The sequence below is a fragment of the Salvelinus alpinus genome, chromosome 23 (assembly GCF_045679555.1).
Source record: "Salvelinus alpinus chromosome 23, SLU_Salpinus.1, whole genome shotgun sequence".
NCBI classification, from domain to species: domain Eukaryota; kingdom Metazoa; phylum Chordata; class Actinopteri; order Salmoniformes; family Salmonidae; genus Salvelinus; species Salvelinus alpinus.
This window is the reverse complement of record NC_092108.1, coordinates 24,679,976-24,702,125: the sequence shown is the minus strand read 5'-3', so window position 1 is coordinate 24,702,125 and position 22,150 is coordinate 24,679,976. Positions and strand designations below refer to the sequence as shown.

The window sequence follows — 22,150 nt, the reverse complement described above, 5'->3', positions numbered from 1 at the left end:
CAGCGATTACAGCCTCGAATCTTCTTGGGTATGACGCTACAAGCCTGCACACCTGTCATTGGGGAGTTTCTCCCATTCTTCTCTACAGATCCTCTCAAGCTCTGTCATGTAGGATGGGGAGCGTCGCTGCACAGTTATTTTCAGGTCTCCACAGTTCGATCGGGTTCAAGTCCCGGCTCTGGCTGGGCCACTCGAGGACGTTCAGAGACTTGTGCTGAAGCCACTCCTGTGTTGTCTTGGCTGTGTGCTTAGGGTTGTTGTCCTGTTGGAAGGTGTCTGAGGTCCTGGGCGCTCTGGAGCAGGTTTTCATCAAGGATCTCTCTGTTCTTTGCTCTGTTCATCTTTCCCTCGTGCCTGACTAGTCTCCCAGCCCCTGCCGCTGAAAAACATCCCCACAGCATGATGCTGCCACCACCATGCCTCACTGTAGGGATTGTGCCAGGTTTCCTCCAGACGTGACGCTTGGCATTCAGGCCAAAGAGTGCAATCGTCGTTTAATCAGACCAGAGAATATTGTTTCTCATGGTCTGAGAGTCTTTAGGTGGCTTTTGGCAAACTCTAAGCGGGCGGTCATGTGCCTTTTACTGAGGAGTGGCTTCAGTCTGGCCATTCTTCCATAAAGGCCTGATTGGTGGAGTGCTGCAGAGATGGTTGTCTTTCTGGAAGGTTCTCCCATCTCCACAGAGGAACTTTGGACCTCTGTCAGAGTGACCATCAGGTTCTTGGTCACCTCCCTGACCAAGTTCTTCTCCCCCGATTGCTCAGTTTGGCAGGGCGGCCAGCTCCAGGAAGAATCCTGGTGTTTCCAAGCTTCTTCCATTTAAGAATGATGGAGGCCACTGTGTTATTGGGGACCTTCAATGCTGCAGAAATGTTTCGGTACCCTTCCCTATGCCTTGACACAATCCTGTCTCGGAGCTCAACAGACAATTCCTTTCGACCTCATGGCTGGTTTTTGCTCTGGCATGCACTGTCAACTGTGGGGCCTTACATAGACAGGTGTGTGCCTTTCAAAATAATGTCTAATCAATTGAATTTATGGGTTATTTTTTGTAGATTGATGAAGGATACATTTTAGAATAAGTCTGTAACTAACAAAATGTGGAAAAAGTCAAGGGGTCTGAATACTTTCCACATGCACTGTAAACTCAAACAATTATATTTTAAGATTCATAATACAGTAGACTTTTAAAGTATAAACATAGAATGGAAACGCAATCTATTGACATAATGACGATTTTAGGGAGTTTCTGTTTTGATATTGAGCGCAGGTAATTATTCCATTCCATGGCGGTGTTTGCATCCTGTGTTTGCCAGTCCAGAGGGATTCCCCATCTACTTACTGTAGGCTACTTACTGTATGTAGGTTGTTCTCCGATAAACTTCAAAGAAATGTAGCGCATAGTGCTGCACGCATAAAGTGAATAGGCTCCTCCCAGTCAAGACACCGCCATAAAGATGTGACAATATTTAAGAATAGGTCATCCCATGCTCTCTCTTGAGAACAGTGTCCGTGAGATCGATTTCAGTACTTTTCAGAGACGCTCACATGGTTAGAGGTAAGGAGTTTATTCTCATTCATAGTGAACATACGAGAGGGTAAACGTCCTGAAATTGACGCAGTGATGTTGATGCACTTAACACTAGGCTATTACGTTATTTATTTTATGCGTGTGATTATAACATTGTTTTTCGGATTGCAATTATGAGCCTACAAAATGTTAATGTAATTGTCTTTGAATCAAGATGACCAACAAATCCAGAAGTGTTTCATTCTTAAATTAGGCCTACTTATTGTTTGTGATTTTTGGGGGGGATTAAACATATGTAATAATCTCAATGATTATACTCTCAAATTATCAGTGATAATATATGAATGCATTACATTTGATAAAAACATGATTTACCTAATAACATTAACCACCATCACTCAACACCAACTGACAATGTATTTTTCTTTTGCATTGCACAACCGACTCATTGGTCCCACATCATCACTATGCCCATCCTTCTATTGCATGCGTTTTTCAAAAGAGATGAATTTAGAGGGGGACAGCGGCCTGTCAGTGATTTGTGGCAATGGGAAACTTAGACAGTGGCTGATCGATCAGATTGACAGCTGCATCTATCCCGGACTGGTTTGGGAGAATGAAGAGAAAAGCATTTTCAGGATTCCGTGGAAACATGCGGGCAAACAGGATTACAATCGTGACGAGGATGCTGCACTCTTCAAGGTGCGTTAGGACCCATACCTTCACTTTACCCGATTTCTCCTATTGTTTTTCTTCTACTTTTAAGTTACTATTTACAACTCGTGAATATTGAATATAGTGTGCAGGAACCCCATAAAGTATAGCTAACTCAATCATATTCATAATTATTTATCTCCAGACCAAGTCTAGTTGGTCTGGTGTAATTTACAGTATTTGCTATAGACTACCTGTTGATTTTTACTACAGTATAGCAAGTGATGATCTTTGTTCAAGGCAGTGGATATTTATTAAAGGCAAAGACCATGACATGTTGATTTTGATGCAGGCCCATAATGCCTTACTTATTGCCAGGTAAATTGAAATTGAATGCAGAGAGGAAGTTAAATCATTATGTTGTTGATTATTGCAGGCCTGGGCATTGTTCAAAGGGAAACATAGGGAAGGAGTGGACAAACCAGATCCCCCCACATGGAAGACTAGACTGCGATGTGCTCTGAACAAAAGCAATGACTTTGATGAGCTGGTGGAGCGTAGCCAACTGGACATATCCGATCCTTTCAAAGTCTACAGAATCATACCGGAGGGAGCTAAGAGAGGCACGTTTTGTTCATCTTATTGTAGTATTACCAAAGTCAAGTCCATGTCATGAATGCCTACTGTTCTGACTGTACTGTACTGTACCATAGTGAAGTGATATAGGCTACTGGCAGTTGATATCAGAGATTTCATGTGTCAAAGGTAATAATGCACTAGGGTTCAAGTTACACCTGCATTGCGTAACAAAACCGTAACTTGTGCTTCTAAGAAGTGTTGTAGTCTACCCCTCCCTAGAACACCCACCTGCTTACATAGAGGGTGAGCCCAAACTCATGTTGTCTGACTCTGAACCTAGCTGGGCAGACATACACACACAGCCGGTAATGTTTCATTTTGCCTCCATCGTCTGATGAGGCAGGAAGCAGAGAGGAAGCCGATGTGTGTACCAAAAAGGCCTTGACGCTTTTTTTAGAAGGCTTCAGTTACCCAGTGCAGAATGCACAGCATACACACTTAACCTCCAGGCTTGCATAACAAAGGCTGAAGGCTCCACCATCAGAAGAACCTTTTGTCACTCTCATATGGCAGTCTCAGTTAGGATTGACTCTTCGAGACCTAGGGGTTGAGACACTTTACCCATGTTGTTACCGCATGGCTCTATAGTTTCTGTATTCAACTGTTTGAAGAGGCTGAATAGCCTTGAGCTCTGTTGAAAAGGCTCTACTTGTAAGGATGACAGTTGACAGATGAATACAATTTCATTTGATTTGACTTCTAATTGAGGACATACATATTTCTGGAGGGACCACCACAAAATGTTGCATTAGAACATAGAGAGTTCTATGATGTGATGTCTGATGTTACGTTTCTGTAATGTAGGGATCAAGATGGCAGGGACAATGTCCCACATCAGATCAGTCAACAGCTACCCTATGCACTCTCTATACCCATCTCTACAGAGCCAGGTAAGGTAATGTGTTTACCCCGGCAACAGGTACAGTTGAAGTCGGAAGTTTATATACACCTTAGCCAAATACATTTAAACTCCGTTTTTCACAATTCCTGACATTTAATCCAAGTAAAAATTCCCTGTCTTAGGGTCAGTTAGGATCACCATTTTATTTTAAGAATGTGAAATGTCAGAATAATACTAGAGAGAATAATTTATTTCAGCTTTTATTTATTTCATCACATTCCCAGTGGGTCAGAAGTTTACATACACTCAATTAGTATTTGGTAGCAGTGCCTTTAAATTGTTTAACTGGGGTCAAACGTTTTGGGTAGCATTCCACAAGCTTCCCACAATAAGTTGGGTGAATTTTGGCCCATTCCTCCTGACAGAGCTGGTGTAACTGAATTAGGTTTGTAGGCCTCCTTGCTTGCGCACACTTTTTCAGTTCTGCCCACAAATTTTCTATGGGATTGAGGTCAGGGCTTTGTGATGGCCACTCCAATACCTTGACTTTGTTGTTCTTAAGCCATTTTGCCACAACTTTGGAAGTATGCTTGGGGTCATTGTCCATTTGGAAGACCCATTTGCGACCAAGCTTTAACTTCCTGACTGATGTCTTGAGATGTTGCTTCAATATATCCACATAATTTTCCTGCCTCATGACGCCATCTATTTTGTGAAGTGCACCAGTCCTTCCTGCAGCAATGCACCCCCACAACATGATGCTGTCGCCCCGTGCTTCACGGTTGGGATGGTGTTCTTCGGCTTGCAAGCCTTCCCCTTTTTCCTCCAAACATAACGATGGTCATTATGGCCAAACAGTTCTATTTTGTTTCATCAGACCAGAGGGCATTTCTCCAAAGAGTACGATCTTTGTCCCCATGTTCAGTTGAAAACCGTAGTCTGGCTTTTTTTATGACGGTTTTGGAGCAGTGGCTTTTTCCTTGCTGAGCGGCCTTTCAGGTTATGTCGATATAGGACTCGTTTTACTGTGGATATAGATACTTTTGTACCTGTTTCCTCCAGCATCTTCACAAGGTCCTTTGCTGTTGTTCTGGGATTGACCAGCACTTTTCGCACCAAAGTACGTTCATCTCTAGGAGACAGAACGCGTCTCCTTCCTGAGCGGTATGGCAGCTGCGTGGTCCCATGGTGTTTATACTTGTGTACTATTTTTTGTACAGATGAACGTGGTACCTTCAGGCGTTTGGAAATTGCTCCCAAGGATGAACCAGACTTGTGGAGGTCTACAATTTTTTTCTGAGGTCTTGGCTGATTACTTTTGATTTTCCCATGATGTCAAGCAAAGAGACACTGAGTTTGAAGGTAGGCCTTGAAATACATCCACAGGTGCACCTCCAATTGACTCAAATGATGTCAATTAGCCTATCGGAAGCTTCTAAAGCCATGACATAATTTTTGGGAATTTCCCAAGCTGTTTAAAGGCACAGTCAACTTAGTGTATGTAAACTTCTGACCCACTGGAATTGTGATACAGTGAATTATAAGTGAAATAATCTTTCTTTAAACAATTGATGGAAAAATGACTTGTATCATGCACAAAGTAGATGTCCTAACCGACTTGCTAAAACTATAGTTTGTTAACAATAAATTTGTGGAGTGGTTGAAAAACGAGTTTTAATGACTCCAACCTAAGTGTATGTAAACTTCTGACTTCAATTGTACCTTCACAGATCTTCACAGCTCTCTCTCCCTGCTGGGTGTGGATCAGGAACCCACCACTACCTGACTAACAGCCGTCTCCTCTCCCCCTGGCCTGTTCACAGGTGTCTGGCGGATTCATGATTCCTCAGGAGAGGAAGGAGTGGAGGGAGTACAGCCACGCACTGGACCAGCCTCAGCCTCACCAGCCACCCCACACTGAGCTGCAGTACAGCCAGTGCCACTACCCACAGCCACTCAGCCGACCCTGGCATACCGGGCCACACACAGATAACGGTGAGACATGGCATCGCCATGGGGAAGACACTGATTATAGAAATGAAAATATCATGGAGAGATAAGACTCCACAGTACATGTCCTTCAGTACAAGTACAGAGGAGCCAGGTAGAGATGAAGCCATGTGAACACCATACTTCACTAGTTCTCATGTTAACTTGGTTTCAGATAATGAAAGGCTATAGTTTAGGTCAGTGTTCTGTATGACAGATTTGACATATGTTCATCTGAGTGACGCACACACACACACAAGTTGTAAAAACAGCTACAGTTTGACAGTGAAGGCTTTGATGACCACCAGTTCTCCAAAATAATGAGGGCTTCATTTAACAGTCTTTAGTCAGGTTCCTCCTGATATGAAATTATTTAGACAAGGTCTAGTAATTCATCCTCCATGATATGTACACTGAAAACACTCATTCATTGGTTAATAACAGTATTTATTTATCTTCTCCCCTCAGGTTATCAGTTCACTGGCTCGTTCTGTTCCTACTCTTCCTCAGAGTCTCACACCACAGCATTTCAAATGGACCACAACATGTCTACCCTTTCTGGTACATGCTATTCTATTACTTCTAGATTACTAATTTACTACTGCTGCTACTGCTACTACTGCTACTACTCCTACTTCTGCTGCTACTACTTGTACTACTACTACTGCTAACTATACTACTAATACTACTGCTGCTACTACTTCTGCTACTACTACCATTGCTAGCTAGTCTTTTCATTTCCTTCAAGATATCATGGAATTATTCCCGCACACCTTTTTCAGTTATTGTGCACACAGCATGTGTGTATTGTATTGTAATTCCACACCACTGACCAGTGTTAATGACAGATAGACACAAAGAGAAGATTCGTACGATGTAGTGGAGCGTACTGAATTATGATCTCGTGTTACCAACCACCAGAAACTAAAAGCTGTTTCTGTAGGACAATTACTTCCCTAATCTGGCTTTTAATATGGTCAGTTATTTGTCACTGTTGGAACTTGAAACAGTGCTCATATTAATGATTTTCTATTCATATACAGTTGAAGTCTGAAGTTTACATACATCTTAGCCAAATACATTTAAACTCAGTTTTTCACAATTCCTGATATTTAATCCTAGTATAAATTCCCTGTTTTAGGTCAGTTAGGATCACCACTTATTTTAAGAATGTGAAATGTCAGAATAATAGTAGAGATAATGATTTATTTCAGCTTTTATTTATTTCATCACATTCCCAGTGGGTCAGAAGTTTACATACACTCAATTAGTATTTGGTAGCATCGCCTTCAAATTGTTTAACTTGGGTCAAACGTTTCGGGTAGCCTTCCACAAGCTTCCCACAATAAGTTGGGTGAATTTTGTCCCATTCCTCCTGACAGAGCTGATGTAACTGAGTCAGGTTAGTAGGCCTCCTTGCTCACACACGCTTTTTCAGTTCTGCTCACAAATTTTCTATAGAATTCAGGTCAGGGCGTTGTGATGGCCACTCCAATACCTTGACTTTGTTGTCCTTAAGCCATTTGCCACGACTTTGGAAGTATGCTTGGGGTCATTGTCCATTTGGAAGACCCATTTGTGACCAAGCTTTAACTTCCTGACTGATGTCTTGAGATGTTGCTTCAATATCGCCACATAATTTTCCTACCTCATGATGCCATCTATTTTGTGAAGTGCACCAGTCCCTCCTGCAGCAATGTACCCCCACAACATGATGCTGCCACCCCCATGCTTCACGGTTGGGATGGTGTTCTTCGGCTTGCAAGCCTCCCCCTTTTCCCTCCAAACATAATGATGGTCATTATTTCTCCAAAAAGTACGATCTTTGTCCCCATGTGCAGTTGAAAACCGTAGTCTGGCTTTTTTATGGTGGTTTTGGAGCAGTGGCTTCTTCCTTGCTGAGAGGCCTTTCAGATTATGTTGATATAGGACTCGTTTTACTGTGGATATAGATACTTTTGTACCTGTTTCCTCCAGCACCTTCACAAGGTCCTTTGCTGTTGTTCTGGGATTGATTTGCAGAAAGCGTTTCCTTCCTGAGCGGTATGACGGCTGCGTGGTCCCATGGTGTTTATACTTGCGTACTATTGTTTGTGCAGATGAACGTGGCACCTTCAGGCATTTGGAAGTTCCTCCCAAGGATGAACCAGACTTGTGGAGGTCTACAATTGTTTTCTGAGGTCTTGGCTGATTACTTTTGATTTTCCCACTGAGTTTGAAGGTAGGCCTTGAAATACATCCACAGGTGCACCTCCAATTGACTCAAATTATGTCAATTAGCCTATCAGAAGCTTCTAAAGCCATGATGAAATTTTCTGGAATTTCCCAAGCTGTTTAAAGGTAGAGTCAACTTAATGTATGTAATCTTCTGACCCACTGGAATTGTGATATAGTGAATTATAAGTGAAATAATATGTCTGTAAACAATTGTTGGAAAAATTACTTGTGTCATGCACAAAGTAGATGTCCTAACCGACTTGCCAAAACGATAGTTTGTTCACAAGAAATTTGTGGAGTGGTTGAAAAACGAGTTTTAATGACTCCAACCTAAGTGTATGTAAACTTCTGACTTCAATTGTATGTTGTTGATATTTTAGATGGGTGACTGCAGGGACCACTACAGTTACAGTAACATACGCAGTATTATATAAAATAATTTGACTGTTTATCAGTGTTGAAAATACAGAACTGGCTCCTTTTGCATTGTCTGTAAATGGAACAGTATTTAATGTTTAGCTCGGCTGATTAAGAAAGTCGTAAAGTTCAGCAGTTTGCTAACTTCCGTCATTCACTTTCTTTCTATATACACTGTTTGCAAGATGCGGTATATTTACTAAAAGAAGAAACAGACTTTTGGCCGTTGAAAGTGATTTCAACTCCCCAGGCACATCTTCATATCAGAAACGGATTACGACTCCACACATGGAAAGAATGCATTTGTTTTCAGACAGCTGTCAATCTTCTTTCATTTGGAATACTTTTACTTACTGGTTCATTCTCTAACATCTTCCCCCCTCTTTCCTCCAGACTTCCGACTGCACATATCCCTGTTCTACCGTGAGTCTCTGGTCAAGAAGGTAACCACCTCTAGTCCTGAAGGCTGCCGGATCACCTCTTCTTCCTCCTCATCTTCCTCTCCGTCCTCCCCCTGCCCCGAGGACAGGCTGTACAGTGGTGCAGAGACGGTGCAGTTCCCCTCCCCTTACCCCCAGTCTCAGAGGAGAGGGGCAGAGAAGCTACCCAACGTCCTGGAGAGGGGCGTGCTCCTGTGGATGACGATAGATGGGCTCTATGCCAAGCGGCTGTGCCAGAGCCGAGTGTACTGGGAAGGCCAGCTGGCACCCTACACGGACAAACCCAATAAATTGGAGAAAGAACAGACCTGCAAGCTGTTTGACACCCAGCAGTTCCTCACTGGTGAGAAACAGTATTTTGATTGTGAGCTGATTATGATGATGATGGTACTGAACGTTGATGATGGTGGTGAGGATACCTACTGTAGAAAGTGAAGTCCCTCTCCATGCTGTGGTATCAGTGGGTATGCGACCTGTCACGTTCTCAGCGGCGGCCTGTCAGTGGAGTGTCCATGAAACAGCCCCCGCCCACCTCCTGTGGTCCACCACTCAGTCTCTAGCTGCAGTTTACATGTGAACCACAAATTTTTCACACCAATGACTTCCTTGCAAATGACTGGAAAAAGCTTTCTCTGACTCCTCTTTCTCATTCTGTGAACCTTTTATTTGTAGCATTTCTATGCAGTGATACTGAATCACAATACCCATCTCTCTCAAACTGAACGTCCTTCCTTCATGAGCAAAGTAGATGTTTTCAGCTGTTAGGGGGTGAATTGGTGAATTGTGGGTGAAATAAGGTGATAAAATCATTGTACACTCCCTCCATCCCTCCTTCCAGAGCTGCAGGGGTATGCCCACCATGGCCGTCCCATGCCCAGGCACCAGGTGGTGCTGTGTTTCGGAGACGAGTACCCGGACCCCCAACGCCAGGCCAAGATGATCACAGCACAGGTACAGTACATTACAGACTCTCGCTATCTTATTATGGTTGGAATCAACAGTGCATTAAAATAACAGTCCAACATGATAAAGGCTGAAATAAAAAGAAAACAAAATATAGCCTGCCTAGCCTTGTTACTCATGATGATAAACAAAGGACTCTATCAACACGTCCAAATCGGTTCTTCCCCCACTCTCTTGGCCCTAACCCATCGCTGTTTGCAAATCTGTAGGATCTGGATAGGTATAAGAAGGGCAATGCGTATTGCTTATACCTTACACATTTTCAAAAACGGAAAGTTAGGCCCAAAGGGGAGGGGAAGGGAGAGATTTGGTATTTGCTATTCTTGGTTACCCAGAAATAAATTCTTGCGAAATTTGGTCAGCTTCCTTATTTACTTCTGGGTCAATACGTGTTAACAATTGAGAGTTCCGTTGTACTAGGGAGGAAGCAATGTCTCCACCCTCGTAAAGGAAAGTCTCCCCCCTCCACTAATTAACTACTGCGCACACAAGCTTGAAATAACCCCCCCCCCAATGTAGATATTGAAGCGCCGCCTTCGCCCAATTGTGATTTTTTCAAATAGAGACGAAAACCCAAACACAGACACTACTGCTACTAGTTATCTCGCCATTCGATTACAGCCCTGACAGATTCTCTCGGTTTACACACAGAATCTGCCCAAGAGAGATTAGGTAAATGGGAGCAATCTTTATTCATTTTCATTCATCATTCATGGTGTGACCCCTGCATGTGTTGCAGGTGGAGCCCATGTTTGCCAGGGGCATGTTATACTTCAGCCAGCAGAGCAGCAGTCACTGCCTGAGGGACTATGAGCTCCAGGGACATACAGAGATCTCCCTTCCGGCTCCAGGAGTCTACCAGAGGACCCTTCAACAGAGCTCCCCTCTAGCTCCAGGAGACTACCAGAGGACCCTGCAACACATACAGGAGTAACACACAAACAGGCCCCAGGAGCCATGGACATGAATGTAGATTGACCAATGAGCTTTACATCGCTTCTCCTGAATAGTGTACAGTATACTCAGGTCTTGGACTAAAATACACTGTAATTTCAACGTAAAACTGAACTGTGCCTCCATTGTCAGTGTCAGCAGTTTGAGCCAATGATCAATGTTAAAAATGGGGGCGCTGAAAGAATCTAACCTAGTTTGTACAGCCTTACAATTATTTTTGTAATCAACCATTTTTGTTGTTGTTCTATTAAATTATATGAAAAAGTGAATACCTATCACATGAGGTGGTGTGTGTTACTCGTATTCCTGTGACATCTGTGGGTGCTGATGGGAAAGCTCCTGACCTGTGATAGTGGTGTGGGGGGGAGAACCCCACTGCTTAGCCTCTCTCGCTCTCCCCTCTCTCATTTTCTTTCAGCGAGAGGGGGATGCATGTGTATTTGTATGCATGTGACATGGTGACAGTGTATAGGATGTGGTTTGGGGTAGAGGGTTTAGGGTGAAGCAGAGAGGGACTGTCTGAAGCAGGAAGCACAAGTCACAGGTGCACAGGAAGAAGAGTAGCCCTCAAGAGAAATTAAGACTCGACAAGGAAGAAGAAGCCAAATGTATATGAATGAAGAATACAAAATGGATCATTGACATATTGAAGTGTCTCACACAGAGAACATTTCTGTGTAGTATATTTTCACACATTTATTAAACAATCTATGAAAGGGGTTCACTCCACTTAAGGCCAGGCACTGAATACAAATCCCTTGACATATTTTGATTATTTATGAACAACAATAGGTAACTTTGATGCAATCTAACTGAATAACTATTATTGTACTCTTATATTTTCTTGATTATCAGGCTCCATAATCTGACCTTTTGTGACAACACAAGTCACAAAGTTTTCCATTCATATATTTCTATTGTCTACTACTTCACCATCTCAAAACTGATTGAAAAAAGGGCAGCCCTGGCATACAGTGCATTCGGAAAGTAGTCAGACCCCTTTACTTTTTCCACATTTTGTAACGTTACAGCCTTATTCTAAAATGTTTTAAATTATTATTTATTTCTTATGAATCTACACACAATACAAAACAGACCCTTTGCTATGACACTCGAAATTGGCACACACCCGTCTACAGTCCCACAGTTGATAGTGCATGTCAGAGTAAAAACCAAGCCATGAGGTCGAAGGAATTGTCCTCAGAGCTCAGAGAGGATTGTGTCAAGGCACAGATCTGGGGAAGGGTACAAAAACATTTCTGCAGCATCGAACGTCCCCAAGAACACAGTGGCCTCCATCATTCTTAAATGGAAGAGGTTTGGAACCACCAAGACTCTTCCTAGAGCTGGCCTCCCGGCCAAACTGAGCAATCGGAGGAAAGGGCCTTGGTCGGGGAGGAGACCAAGAACCCGATGGTCACTTTGACAGAGCTCCAGAGTTACTCTGTGGAGATGGGAGAACCTTCCAGAAGGACAACCATCTATGCAGCACTCCACCAATCAGGCCTTTATGGTAGAGTGGCCAGAAGGAATCCAGTCCTCAGGAAAAGGCACATGACAGCCCACTTGGAGTTTGCCCAAAGGCACCTAAAGGACTCTCAGACCATGACAAACAATATTCTCTGTTCTGATGAAACCAAGATTGAACTCTTTGGCATGAATGCCAAGCGTTACGTCTGGAGGAAACCTGGCACCATCCCTGCTGTGAAGCATGGTGGTGGCAGCATCATGCTGTGGGGATGTTTTTCAGCGGCAGGGGCTGGGAGACTAGTCAGGATCGAGGAAAAGATGAATGGAGCAAAGCACAGAGAGATCCTTGATGAAAACCTGCTCCATAGCGCTCAGGACCTCAGACTGGGACGAAGGTTCACCTTACAACAGGACAACGACCCTAAGCACACAGCCAAGACAATGCATGAGTGGCTTCGAGACAAGTCTCTGAATGTCCTTGAGTGGCCCAGCCAGAGCCCGGAATTGAACCCTATCTCTGGAGAGACCTGAAAATAGCTGTGCAACGACGCTCCCCATCCAACCTGACAGAGCTTGAGATAATCTGCAGAGAAGAATTGGAGGAACTCCCCAAATACAGGTGTGCCAAGCTTGTAGTGTGACACCCAAGAAGACTCAAGGCTGTAATCACTGCCAAATGTGCTTCAACAAAGTACTGATTAAAGAATCGGAATACTTATGTAACTGTGATTTTTCAGTTAAATTTTTTTAATACATTTGCAAAAAACGTATTGCTTGTCATTATGGGGTATTGTGTGTAGATTGATGAGGGGAAAAAACGATTAAATTAATTTTATAATACGGCTATAATGTAACAAAATGTGGAAAAAGTCAAGGGGTCTGAATACTTTCCGAATGCACTGTACATGTACCAGTAATATACAATTCCAATTCGAGAGAAATTGTTGTTATCAGTTGTCTAGTGGTGGAGGGGAGGAAGCTGTTATAACAAATTGTTTCCCCTTGGCAGCTGGATGTGATGGAGGACACTGGCGTAGCACACACCACATGGGTCCCACGAGCTTTGCCCCCCAAAATACTTTGAACATTATACATTTCCATGTCAGCTCTGTGCCTGGAAATGCCCTTGTCCGGAGCAAAGGATCCCAATATTAAACTCTCCAAAAAAGTGTTTAAAATTCCAAAAACTGTCAATAATGGATATTAACTGAAAAAATGATCTTATGTAGTGTCTTGCAATAGCCCTTTCTGACTCTTAAAGAATAATTTTCTCAGAACTGTGATTCCTAAAAGATGTGTCTGGAGATTTGATACATTTGGACTCCTTATTCATTTCATCATTACATGTAGTGCAACAAGACCACTCATGGTCTGTAAAGCTCCTTACTTTTGAGAGATTTAAACCAACAATATTGGAATCACCATGGTCACAACCATAAACTGTCAACTCCATCTGTCTGGTAGAATATGAATTGTAGTTCAAATATGTCGTGAGTGAGGCAGGCAAAAACGGGAGGTGAGAAGGACGGGAAAAAACAGTGCTCTGAAAAAGTGTTTCTCAAAAACAAAAACACCTCACAGTGATGGGGTGCAAGGAACTGAACTAGATAGTGTGGGATGATGAGATGCAGGTGTGTGAACAGGTGATTAGAATTCCAGTGATTGGGATCTGGAGAGTGAGCTGGAAAGTGGGCTGTGTTCCCAGGATCTAAGTGTTTGGGAGTGTGAGTTGGACGCAGACGTTACAGTGTGGAACTTCTTCCGTCCCCTTTCTCTGTCTTAGCTAGCCACTGACTACACTTTAGCTGGCTAGTTAGCAGAGCAGTAGATACAACAAAAATATTTTAGTATTACTTAGCCTAGATAATTATTTGTACAGTATGTCAACTTTCGTGTCTATTTCAGACCTTATGGCATTTTTGAAGGATGAGCATAAGAGCATTAAAAGGGGAGAAGACCACTAGAAGTCTGCCCATGTGGAGAAGTGCAGCTATAGTGAGGGGCAACTTACCGGTTTGGTCAGGGCCAGCATGAGGGATAAAGTTTATCCTGTGTCAGTGAGTGTAGCTCTATTAAGTTAAGTTTGAGCATCTTAGCAATACAATGTGTTCTATACTGCTGACAACATTCTACAAGGATAGAGCCACTTATTCAATTCTATAATCATAAACCAGATCACCTCGGATACCAGACAGATGAGTGATAACTCAGTTCTAGGATATTGTCATTGATGAGAATGAACCTAAAAATCTATTGATATTCAGAATGTACTTTGTTTAGACATCCAGCCAGTATTGTAGTTTCATGACCAGAGACAAATCTTCAAAGGCACAGTATTTATTTATTCAGAGTGCTACATGCAATCACACTGTCTTGATTTAAAGGATCATTCCCACTATTTGATTGTTAAAATCCACTATTAAAATCCCAAGTTATTAATTAAACGTTTATGGAAAAACTGCACTAGTCCTCGTGAAAATGACAGTTTATTAAATATTCTACAGCTGTGATGTCATCAATCAAATACATTTTATTTATATAGCACATCCTTCCTCTTGGCAGGTCTCTATAGGTGACCAGGGGATTCTCTCTACCATATACGAATGAATGCCTCTGTGGAGCTCAAAAGTATAGCTATGCAGCCAAATGTGGCGGTTCACAATATCGGCCGTACGGATGTGGAGGAAGCCAGCCGTGCCCAACCAGGTGCAGTCAGTGTAGGACCTACAATGCATTTGGAAAGTATTCAGACCCCTTGACTTTTTAAACATTTTGTTATGTTACAGCCTTATTCTAAAATGGATTAAATTGTTTTTCCCCCTCATCAATCTACACACAATACCCCCTAATGACAATGCAAAAACAGGTTTTTAGAATTCTTGCAAATTTATACAAAAAATAATAATAATATAATTTACGGAAGTATTCAGACCCTTCACTCAGTACTTTGTTGAAGCACCTTTGGCAGTGATTACAGCCTCGAGTCTTCTTGGGTATGACGCCACAAACTTGGCACACCTCTATTTGGGGAGTTTCTACCATTCTTCACTTCTTCGCTTCCAGAATAGGTAATATTACATAGAAGTTTTGCTCAAAGCAGCCAACTAAAGTAATGTACTGAAGTTAGCTATATCATGGGCACAGTGGGAATTTATATCTGTGATGTTTAAATGATGTCTTACCCCCAGAGTGAAAGAGAGAGAGATTACATCACTTCCATCGGATCTCCTTGCTGAGGGTAGTGTTGATCATGCACTGCTTCTCGTGAGGTGAGCCTGATGTTCCGTATTTCACGTGTCATGTCTAAAACATGTCTAAAACATCTACGCAGATGACACCATTCTGTATACTTATGGCTGTCACGACTTCCGCCGGAGTCGGTCCCTCTCCTTGTTCGAGCGGCGTTCGGCGGTCGACGTCACCGGCCTTCTAGCCATCGCCGATCCACTTTTCATTTCCATTTGTTTTGTCTTTGTTTTCTACACACCTGGTTTCAATTCCCCCATTACATGTTCATTATTTAACCCTCTGGTTTCCCACATGTTTGTGTACGTGTTTGTTTTATTGTTCAGGCTGTTACTGACGGCTGGTATTTTGTTGCCGGGTTTTGTTATTACGCCCGTTTATTTTCGTGGTACCGGTATTTTTCCCGCACCATAGTATTGTGTTTATACTGGTGTTATCTTGTATTAAATACCTTGTCCACGCATCTCAGCTCTCCTGCACCTGACTCCTTCCCCAGTTACCCACAGCCTTGACAATGGCCCTTCTTTGGACACTGTGTTAACAAACCTCCAGACGAGCTTCAATGCCATAGAGCACTCCTTCCGTGGCCTCCAACTGCTCTTAAATGCAAGTAAAACTAAATGCATGCTCTTCAACCGATCGCTGCCCACACCCGCCGCCGGTCTAGCATCACTACTCTGGACGGTTCTGACTTAGAATATGTGGACAACTACAAATACCTAGGTGTCTGGTTAGACTGTAAACTCTCCTTCCAGACTCACATTCATAATCTCCAATCCAAAATGAAATCTAGAATCGGCTTCCTATTTCGCAATAAAGCCTCTTTCACTCATGCTGCCAAACATACCCTCATAAAACTGACCATCCTACCAATCCTTGACTTCGGCGATGTCATTTACAAATTAGCCTCCAACACTCTGCTCAGCAAATTGGATGTAGTCTATCACAGTGCCATCCGTTTTGTCACCAAAGCCCCATATACTACCCACCACTGCGACCTGTATGCTCTCGTTGGCTGGCCCTCGCTTCATATTCATCGCCAAACCCACTGGCTCCAGGTCATCTATAAGTCTTTGCTAGGTAAAGCTCCGCCTTATTTCAGCTCACTGTGAAATATACCTGCTGGAGCGCGTGCTACGGGTGGGTGTTGCTATGGTGACCATAGCAACACCCACCCGTAGCACGCGCTCCAGCAGGTATATTTCACAGGTCATCCCGAAAGCCAACTCCTCCTTTGGCCACCTTTCCTTCCAGTTCTCTGCTGCCAATGACTGGAACGAATTGCAAAAATCCCTGAAGCTGGAGTCTTATATCTTCCTCACTAACTTTAAGCATCAGCTGTCAGAGCAGCTTACCGATCATTGCACCCGTACACAGCCCATCTGTAAATAGCCCACCAAACTACCTCATCCCCATATTGTTATATTTTGTTTTGCTTCTTTGCACCCCAGTATGTCTACTTGCGCATTCATCTTCTGCACATCTATCACTCCAGTGTTAATTGCTCAATTGTAATCATTTTGCCAATATGACCTATTTATTGCCTTACCTCCCTAATCTTACTATATTTTCACACATTGTATATAGATTTTTCTATTGTGTTATTGACTGTACGTTTGTTTATCCCATGTGTAACTCTGTGTTGTTTGTGTCGCACTGCTTTGCTTTATCTTGGCCAGGTCGCAGTTGTAAATGAGAACTTGTTCTCAACTGGCCTACCTGGTTAAATTAAGGTATTTATTTTTTTAAATACATCACATCAGGCATTTGAAAGAACATGCATAAAAAATTATTCCACCAATATCAAAACATTTATGTAGTCTGAACATCAGAATATTAACCAAATCCATTGTCTGAACATCGATGGAACTCATCAACTTTCTCAAACTGAACTCATCATTCAATAACATCTTTAAAACTTGGATTTCTTTTTAGATTGCTTGTGTATGTCGTTTTCTTGTGTAGGTCTATGTAGTATTCTGTAGCCTAACTGGTGTGTAACTTGGAAAGTGCCCCAAATGTGAAGCAGCTATTAACTAATATAATTCATCATCCCTTTTTAATCCATAATTGTGTGTGTTTGTGTGTAATATTATATGAAGTAATATAATCCATCAGTTATATCTTAACTGCAGTGCAATAAAACATTAACTGGAGTGTAATAGTGTAACTTAATGTTAAGTGTTATCCACCCAGCTTTATATTCTATTATATCCTATTATGTTGCTGACAGTAGCATAAAACCTTGAAAAAAAGACCTTGCTTTTCTTCTGGCTAGTCTTTCCTCCCTAGCAACTGGATCTGCGTTAATCTTTTGTCTGAGCCATGCACCCCTATCCTTATTAGACAACAGCACCTACAGTATAAAGATAATGTTCCTTGAAATACCTTTAAAATGCCATAAAATTGTTTCAAATTATAATATTCAGTATTCATACAACAAGTAAATATGAATTGCATGATTAAACGAGTAAACTAGTGGAAACATGGTATAAAAAAGCGACTGTCATTCAGTATAACGGGTGACATTGTGGTATAACACAAAACTTTTGTTGTGCTGAAGGACAAAAGCGTGATACTGAAGGGCGGATTTCATACATAAACATATATAACAGTGTAACGCACGTCGTCGGGAGAAGGAGAAGTGGACCAAGGTGCAGCGTGGTAAGTGTTCATTATTTTAATTAAACAACTGAACACTGAACAAAACAACAAAAACAACAAACGAACAGTTCTGTAGGGTGAACACACAAAACAGAAAACAACCACCCACAAACACAGGTGGGAACAGGCTACCTAAGTATGATTCTCAATCAGAGACAACGATAGACAGCTGCCTCTGATTGAGAACCACACACGGCCAAACACATAGAAATAGACAACATAGAACACCAGACATAGAATGCCCACCCAAACTCACGCCCTGACCAACCAAAATAGAGACATAAAAAGGATCTCTACGGTCAGGGCGTGACAAACAGGCCGTTCCTTGGCCACCTATATAAAGTAATGACCTTGACCTATAAAGAGTATCCTTACTTTTCATATTTAAAATAGCTTTTCACAAAATAATAACATTAAAAGTATGTTACTAGAGAGTGAAAAGGTGAAATAATCAAATTTTTCATAGAGATTTACTCACCTCATCACATTGATAGAGGGTCTTCAATGGGTCTTCTTTGTGATGTCACACACTGTCCCATGATTACCATCATGTGATATGCTTTAAAATGGCTTTTTATCTTTGTTATACTGAATGACATTGATGAAGCGCAAAAGTCCGGACAAAAGTTTAAAAATGTTAAATCATTTTTAGATACAGTTTGTTGCCAATTATTCTATATATTGTTGCAACTACTAACACAATTATGGGTTTTCATTTATATTTTTAGGAGGAATTTCTAAATTTTAATAACACTTTTGTCGTTAGAATTTTAACCAAGACAATTACACTGGAGGACATTTTGACACTTTAGAGTTCAATAACTCCCTTAATGTCACACCTGCTCCCGCTCTCATTTATGCACACCTGCCGTCCCTCGTCACTCGCTTCAGCGATATTGGACTCAACTGGACTCACTCAATCACCTGTTTATTACCGCTACTGTTTTTCACTGTCTTTTTACTGTTGTTTTTATTTCTTTACTTACCTATTGTTCACCTAATACATTTTGTGCACTATTGGTTAGAGCCTGTAAGTAAGCATTTCACTGTAAGGTCTACACCTGTTGTATTCGGCGTACGTGACAAAAACACTTTGATTTGATTTGATCTCCTATATTTGTCAGTTCCCCAGCTCTGTTCCCAGCTGCTGCATTGTTTGTCATATGTCCGTGTTACCCGTGTGCTGACGCTGTTCCTGTTTTGTTCTATGTCTGTTCCCGATTAAATGTTTGACTCCCCGTACCTGCTTCTCATCTCCAGCGTCATTCCTTACAGAAAGCAGCAGCCATCACACAAGGCATCGGGGAGTACTGGCGTTCCGGTTGGTGGTGACGTCGGTCCTGGGTCACTGCCGATGGAACCGGGGGTGCCTAGCCAGCTCGTCGGGCTTCCACGCCCTAGCTGGCTCGAGAGGTTTCCTTGCCCCAGTTGGCTCGGAAGGTGCCCATCCCACGTTGGGCCTCAGCCGGATCGTCAGGTCTTGTTCGCCCAGCCGGCCCAGGAGTTTTCTTGTTTCGTTGGTGACGTCGGGCTTGGATTCCACAGCTGATGGAACCGGGGGGGGGCCTAAGCCAGCTCGTCGGGCTTCCACGTCCTAGCTGGTTTGAGAGGTTTCCTTGCCTCGGTTGGCTCGGCAGGTTCCCATCCCACGTCATGCTCCGCCGGATCATCGGGCTTCCACGCCACAGCGAGATCGACAGGCGTTCATGCCTCAGCTGGATCGTCAGGCTCCTATGCCTCAGCCGCCTCGCCAGGCTCCCACGCCCCTGCCGGTTCGTGGGGAGTTTACCCCCAGCCGGCTTACCCAGTGCCCATGTATCGCCTGGCAGGGGGCGCCAGGTGGGACGCCGGGTGACGCCCTTAGAGGGGGGGTACTGTCATGCCTGCTCCCGCTCTTCCCCGAGCGCCAGGCTGCCCTGCATTACGCGCTCCTGCCACCATCAGTTACGCGCACCTGCATTCCCTTCGTCACACACTTCAGCAATATTGGATTCACCTGGACTCACTCAATCACCTGTTTATTACCTCTCCTATATTTGTCAGTTCCCCAGCTCTGTTCCCTGCTGCTGCATTGTTTGTCATATGTCCGTGTTACCCGTGTGCTGACGCTGTTCCTGTCTTGTTCTATGTCTGTTCCAGATGAAATGTTTGAATCCCTGTACCTGCTTCTCATCTCCAGCGTCATTCCTTAGACTTATTTAATAGTTTGCAACACAAATATTTCTGGGTCAAAAGAAGGGTAAGAGTTGAGTGATTTAATATTATATTTATATATATTTATAATTTTATGTTAAATAGATGGCCTTCGGACACCAACTTTACACTTCTCATCTTTGACCCATTAACCAAGGTTTACAGGTTTACTGTCAATACTGAAAATATTTTGTACAAAGTAATGATTTGGAAACAAAGCTGGACACTATCCGATAGGTTGTTACTGTATGAAGCAGGTATTATGAAGCGGTTATTGTAATGTCAAATGTACATGCAGTGACTGTCAGGACAGGATGGTCAGGAAAGCATCACCATTGTCATCTTTCACTGGTGGGAAGAAACCACACCTCTTCCCCATGACTCGAAACCGGTGGGCAGGCTAACGGGAAGGAAAACTATCTGTGGTTTCCATGTACAGTAGGGCCAGCCAAGACAGGAGCTTTCAGGTTGGTTCCCTTCCCACTCTGAGCTAGCATCACACAGGGAGATGCTTCCTTGTTACAAGTCCACATACATGCAGTTCACATGCTACTGATAGCCTATTGATAATTTGTTGAGCATCTATACATGGGTTATCTGACTAAAGTGTTACCCAGGTGGACAATGCACACTACAGGAGTAGACATAATATTACATAAACATACAATAACATGAAATTAGACAGTTCTGTACATTGAAGTGTGAGTAACGATGAGGGTCCTGTTTTTTCTTTCGCTCTCACTGTCCAGTTTCGGTCCCTAAGAGTGAGTTCCTTCACACTTTAACCACTTTACTTTCACTGTGGGCCGTCAAAACCAAACTCACTGTTGATTTGCTGTGATTTAGAAACCCCAATCCCCACCCCCTCTTCCAATCACTCTCCCTCATTCTCTGGGCTAAAATAAAATGTTATTTAGTTCATATTTGGACTACACTTAGGGAATTACCAAGTTGTATGAACTTAAATGAACCAGAGCCATCTGACTGATGTAGACTCATATTGCTCTTGTAAAAGTCAGTGTTTGGGTCTGACCCCAGTCGCTGTTGCTTGATGTGTGTGTGTGTGTGTGTGTGTGTGTGTGTGTGTGTGTGTGTGTGTGTGTGTGTGTGTGTGTGTGTGTGTGTGTGTGTGTGTGTGTGTGTGTGTGTGTGTGTGTGTGTGTGTGTGTGTGTGTGTGTGTGTGTGTGTGTGTGTGTGTGTGTGTGTGTGTGTGCGCGTGTGTGGGGTGGACCACTAGCACAGCTCTAAGGGCTTGACATTTGAGGAGACAGGAGAACACGTGACTCCCCAACCTACATGTTTGGTAATAACCCGGTCACATCAGTGACTTACACACACACACTAATTAATGTACAGTAAAACAATGCATTTGGAACATCCCAAGCAATACATTTCAAAAGTTGCCATATTACTGACTCAAAAAGAAAAAGAAACCGACTCTCAAAAAATAACGGAAAATCTTAAAGAAAAAACACATCAATCTATGATGATGGAGCATGAGAGGATTTGATTGAAATTCGAACATACCTGAGATAAATACACCATATCTAATTTTATCTACAACCACATCTGATTATATCCAACTAGTCTACAGAATATGATTGAAGGCAAGCAGACTAACACAGGGGAGAGGGTGCTTCCCCCCTTCGCAGGAAGCAAAGACTGAGGCTTGAGTTTTTCCATCTATGAGCTGCCCTGACAACTCTCACCTCAATCAACGTTACTGAGAAGGACAGACAGACAGGATACAGAGCATTAGCACCAGAGACCAGAGACCTGTCCCACCATCATAACACATCAGGCTTTACAGAGAATTGACACTGTCTGTACAGTGTGGGCGACTCGGTCTCTAACTAGTCTCTAACCAATGGCTGTTAAAACGTCTTAAGGATCCACCCCTTCTTTTCAATTTTCGCCTTAAATGACGTAC

General features: G+C 42.8%; 1 protein-coding gene across 2 annotated transcripts; it reads left to right on the top strand.

Annotated features, from left to right (window-relative positions):
• The first annotated feature begins 1,406 nt into the window (after window positions 1–1,406).
• Window positions 1,407–10,921, top strand: LOC139550643 (interferon regulatory factor 4-like). 2 transcript variants are annotated; one of them, XM_071361656.1, is made up of 9 exons: window positions 1,407–1,559; window positions 2,035–2,234; window positions 2,623–2,809; window positions 3,630–3,715; window positions 5,490–5,661; window positions 6,124–6,216; window positions 8,683–9,072; window positions 9,568–9,680; window positions 10,432–10,921. In XM_071361656.1, exons 1-9 carry the CDS (start codon window positions 1,550–1,552, stop codon window positions 10,624–10,626), a joined length of 1,446 nt encoding a protein of 481 aa, XP_071217757.1. In that variant the 5' UTR covers window positions 1,407–1,549; the 3' UTR covers window positions 10,627–10,921. The 2 variants fall into 2 exon arrangements, with proteins under 2 accessions (XP_071217757.1, XP_071217756.1); XM_071361655.1 differs by lacking the exon at window positions 1,407–1,559 and having other exon boundaries at window positions 1,585–2,234.
• Window positions 10,922–22,150: the final 11,229 nt, after the last annotated feature.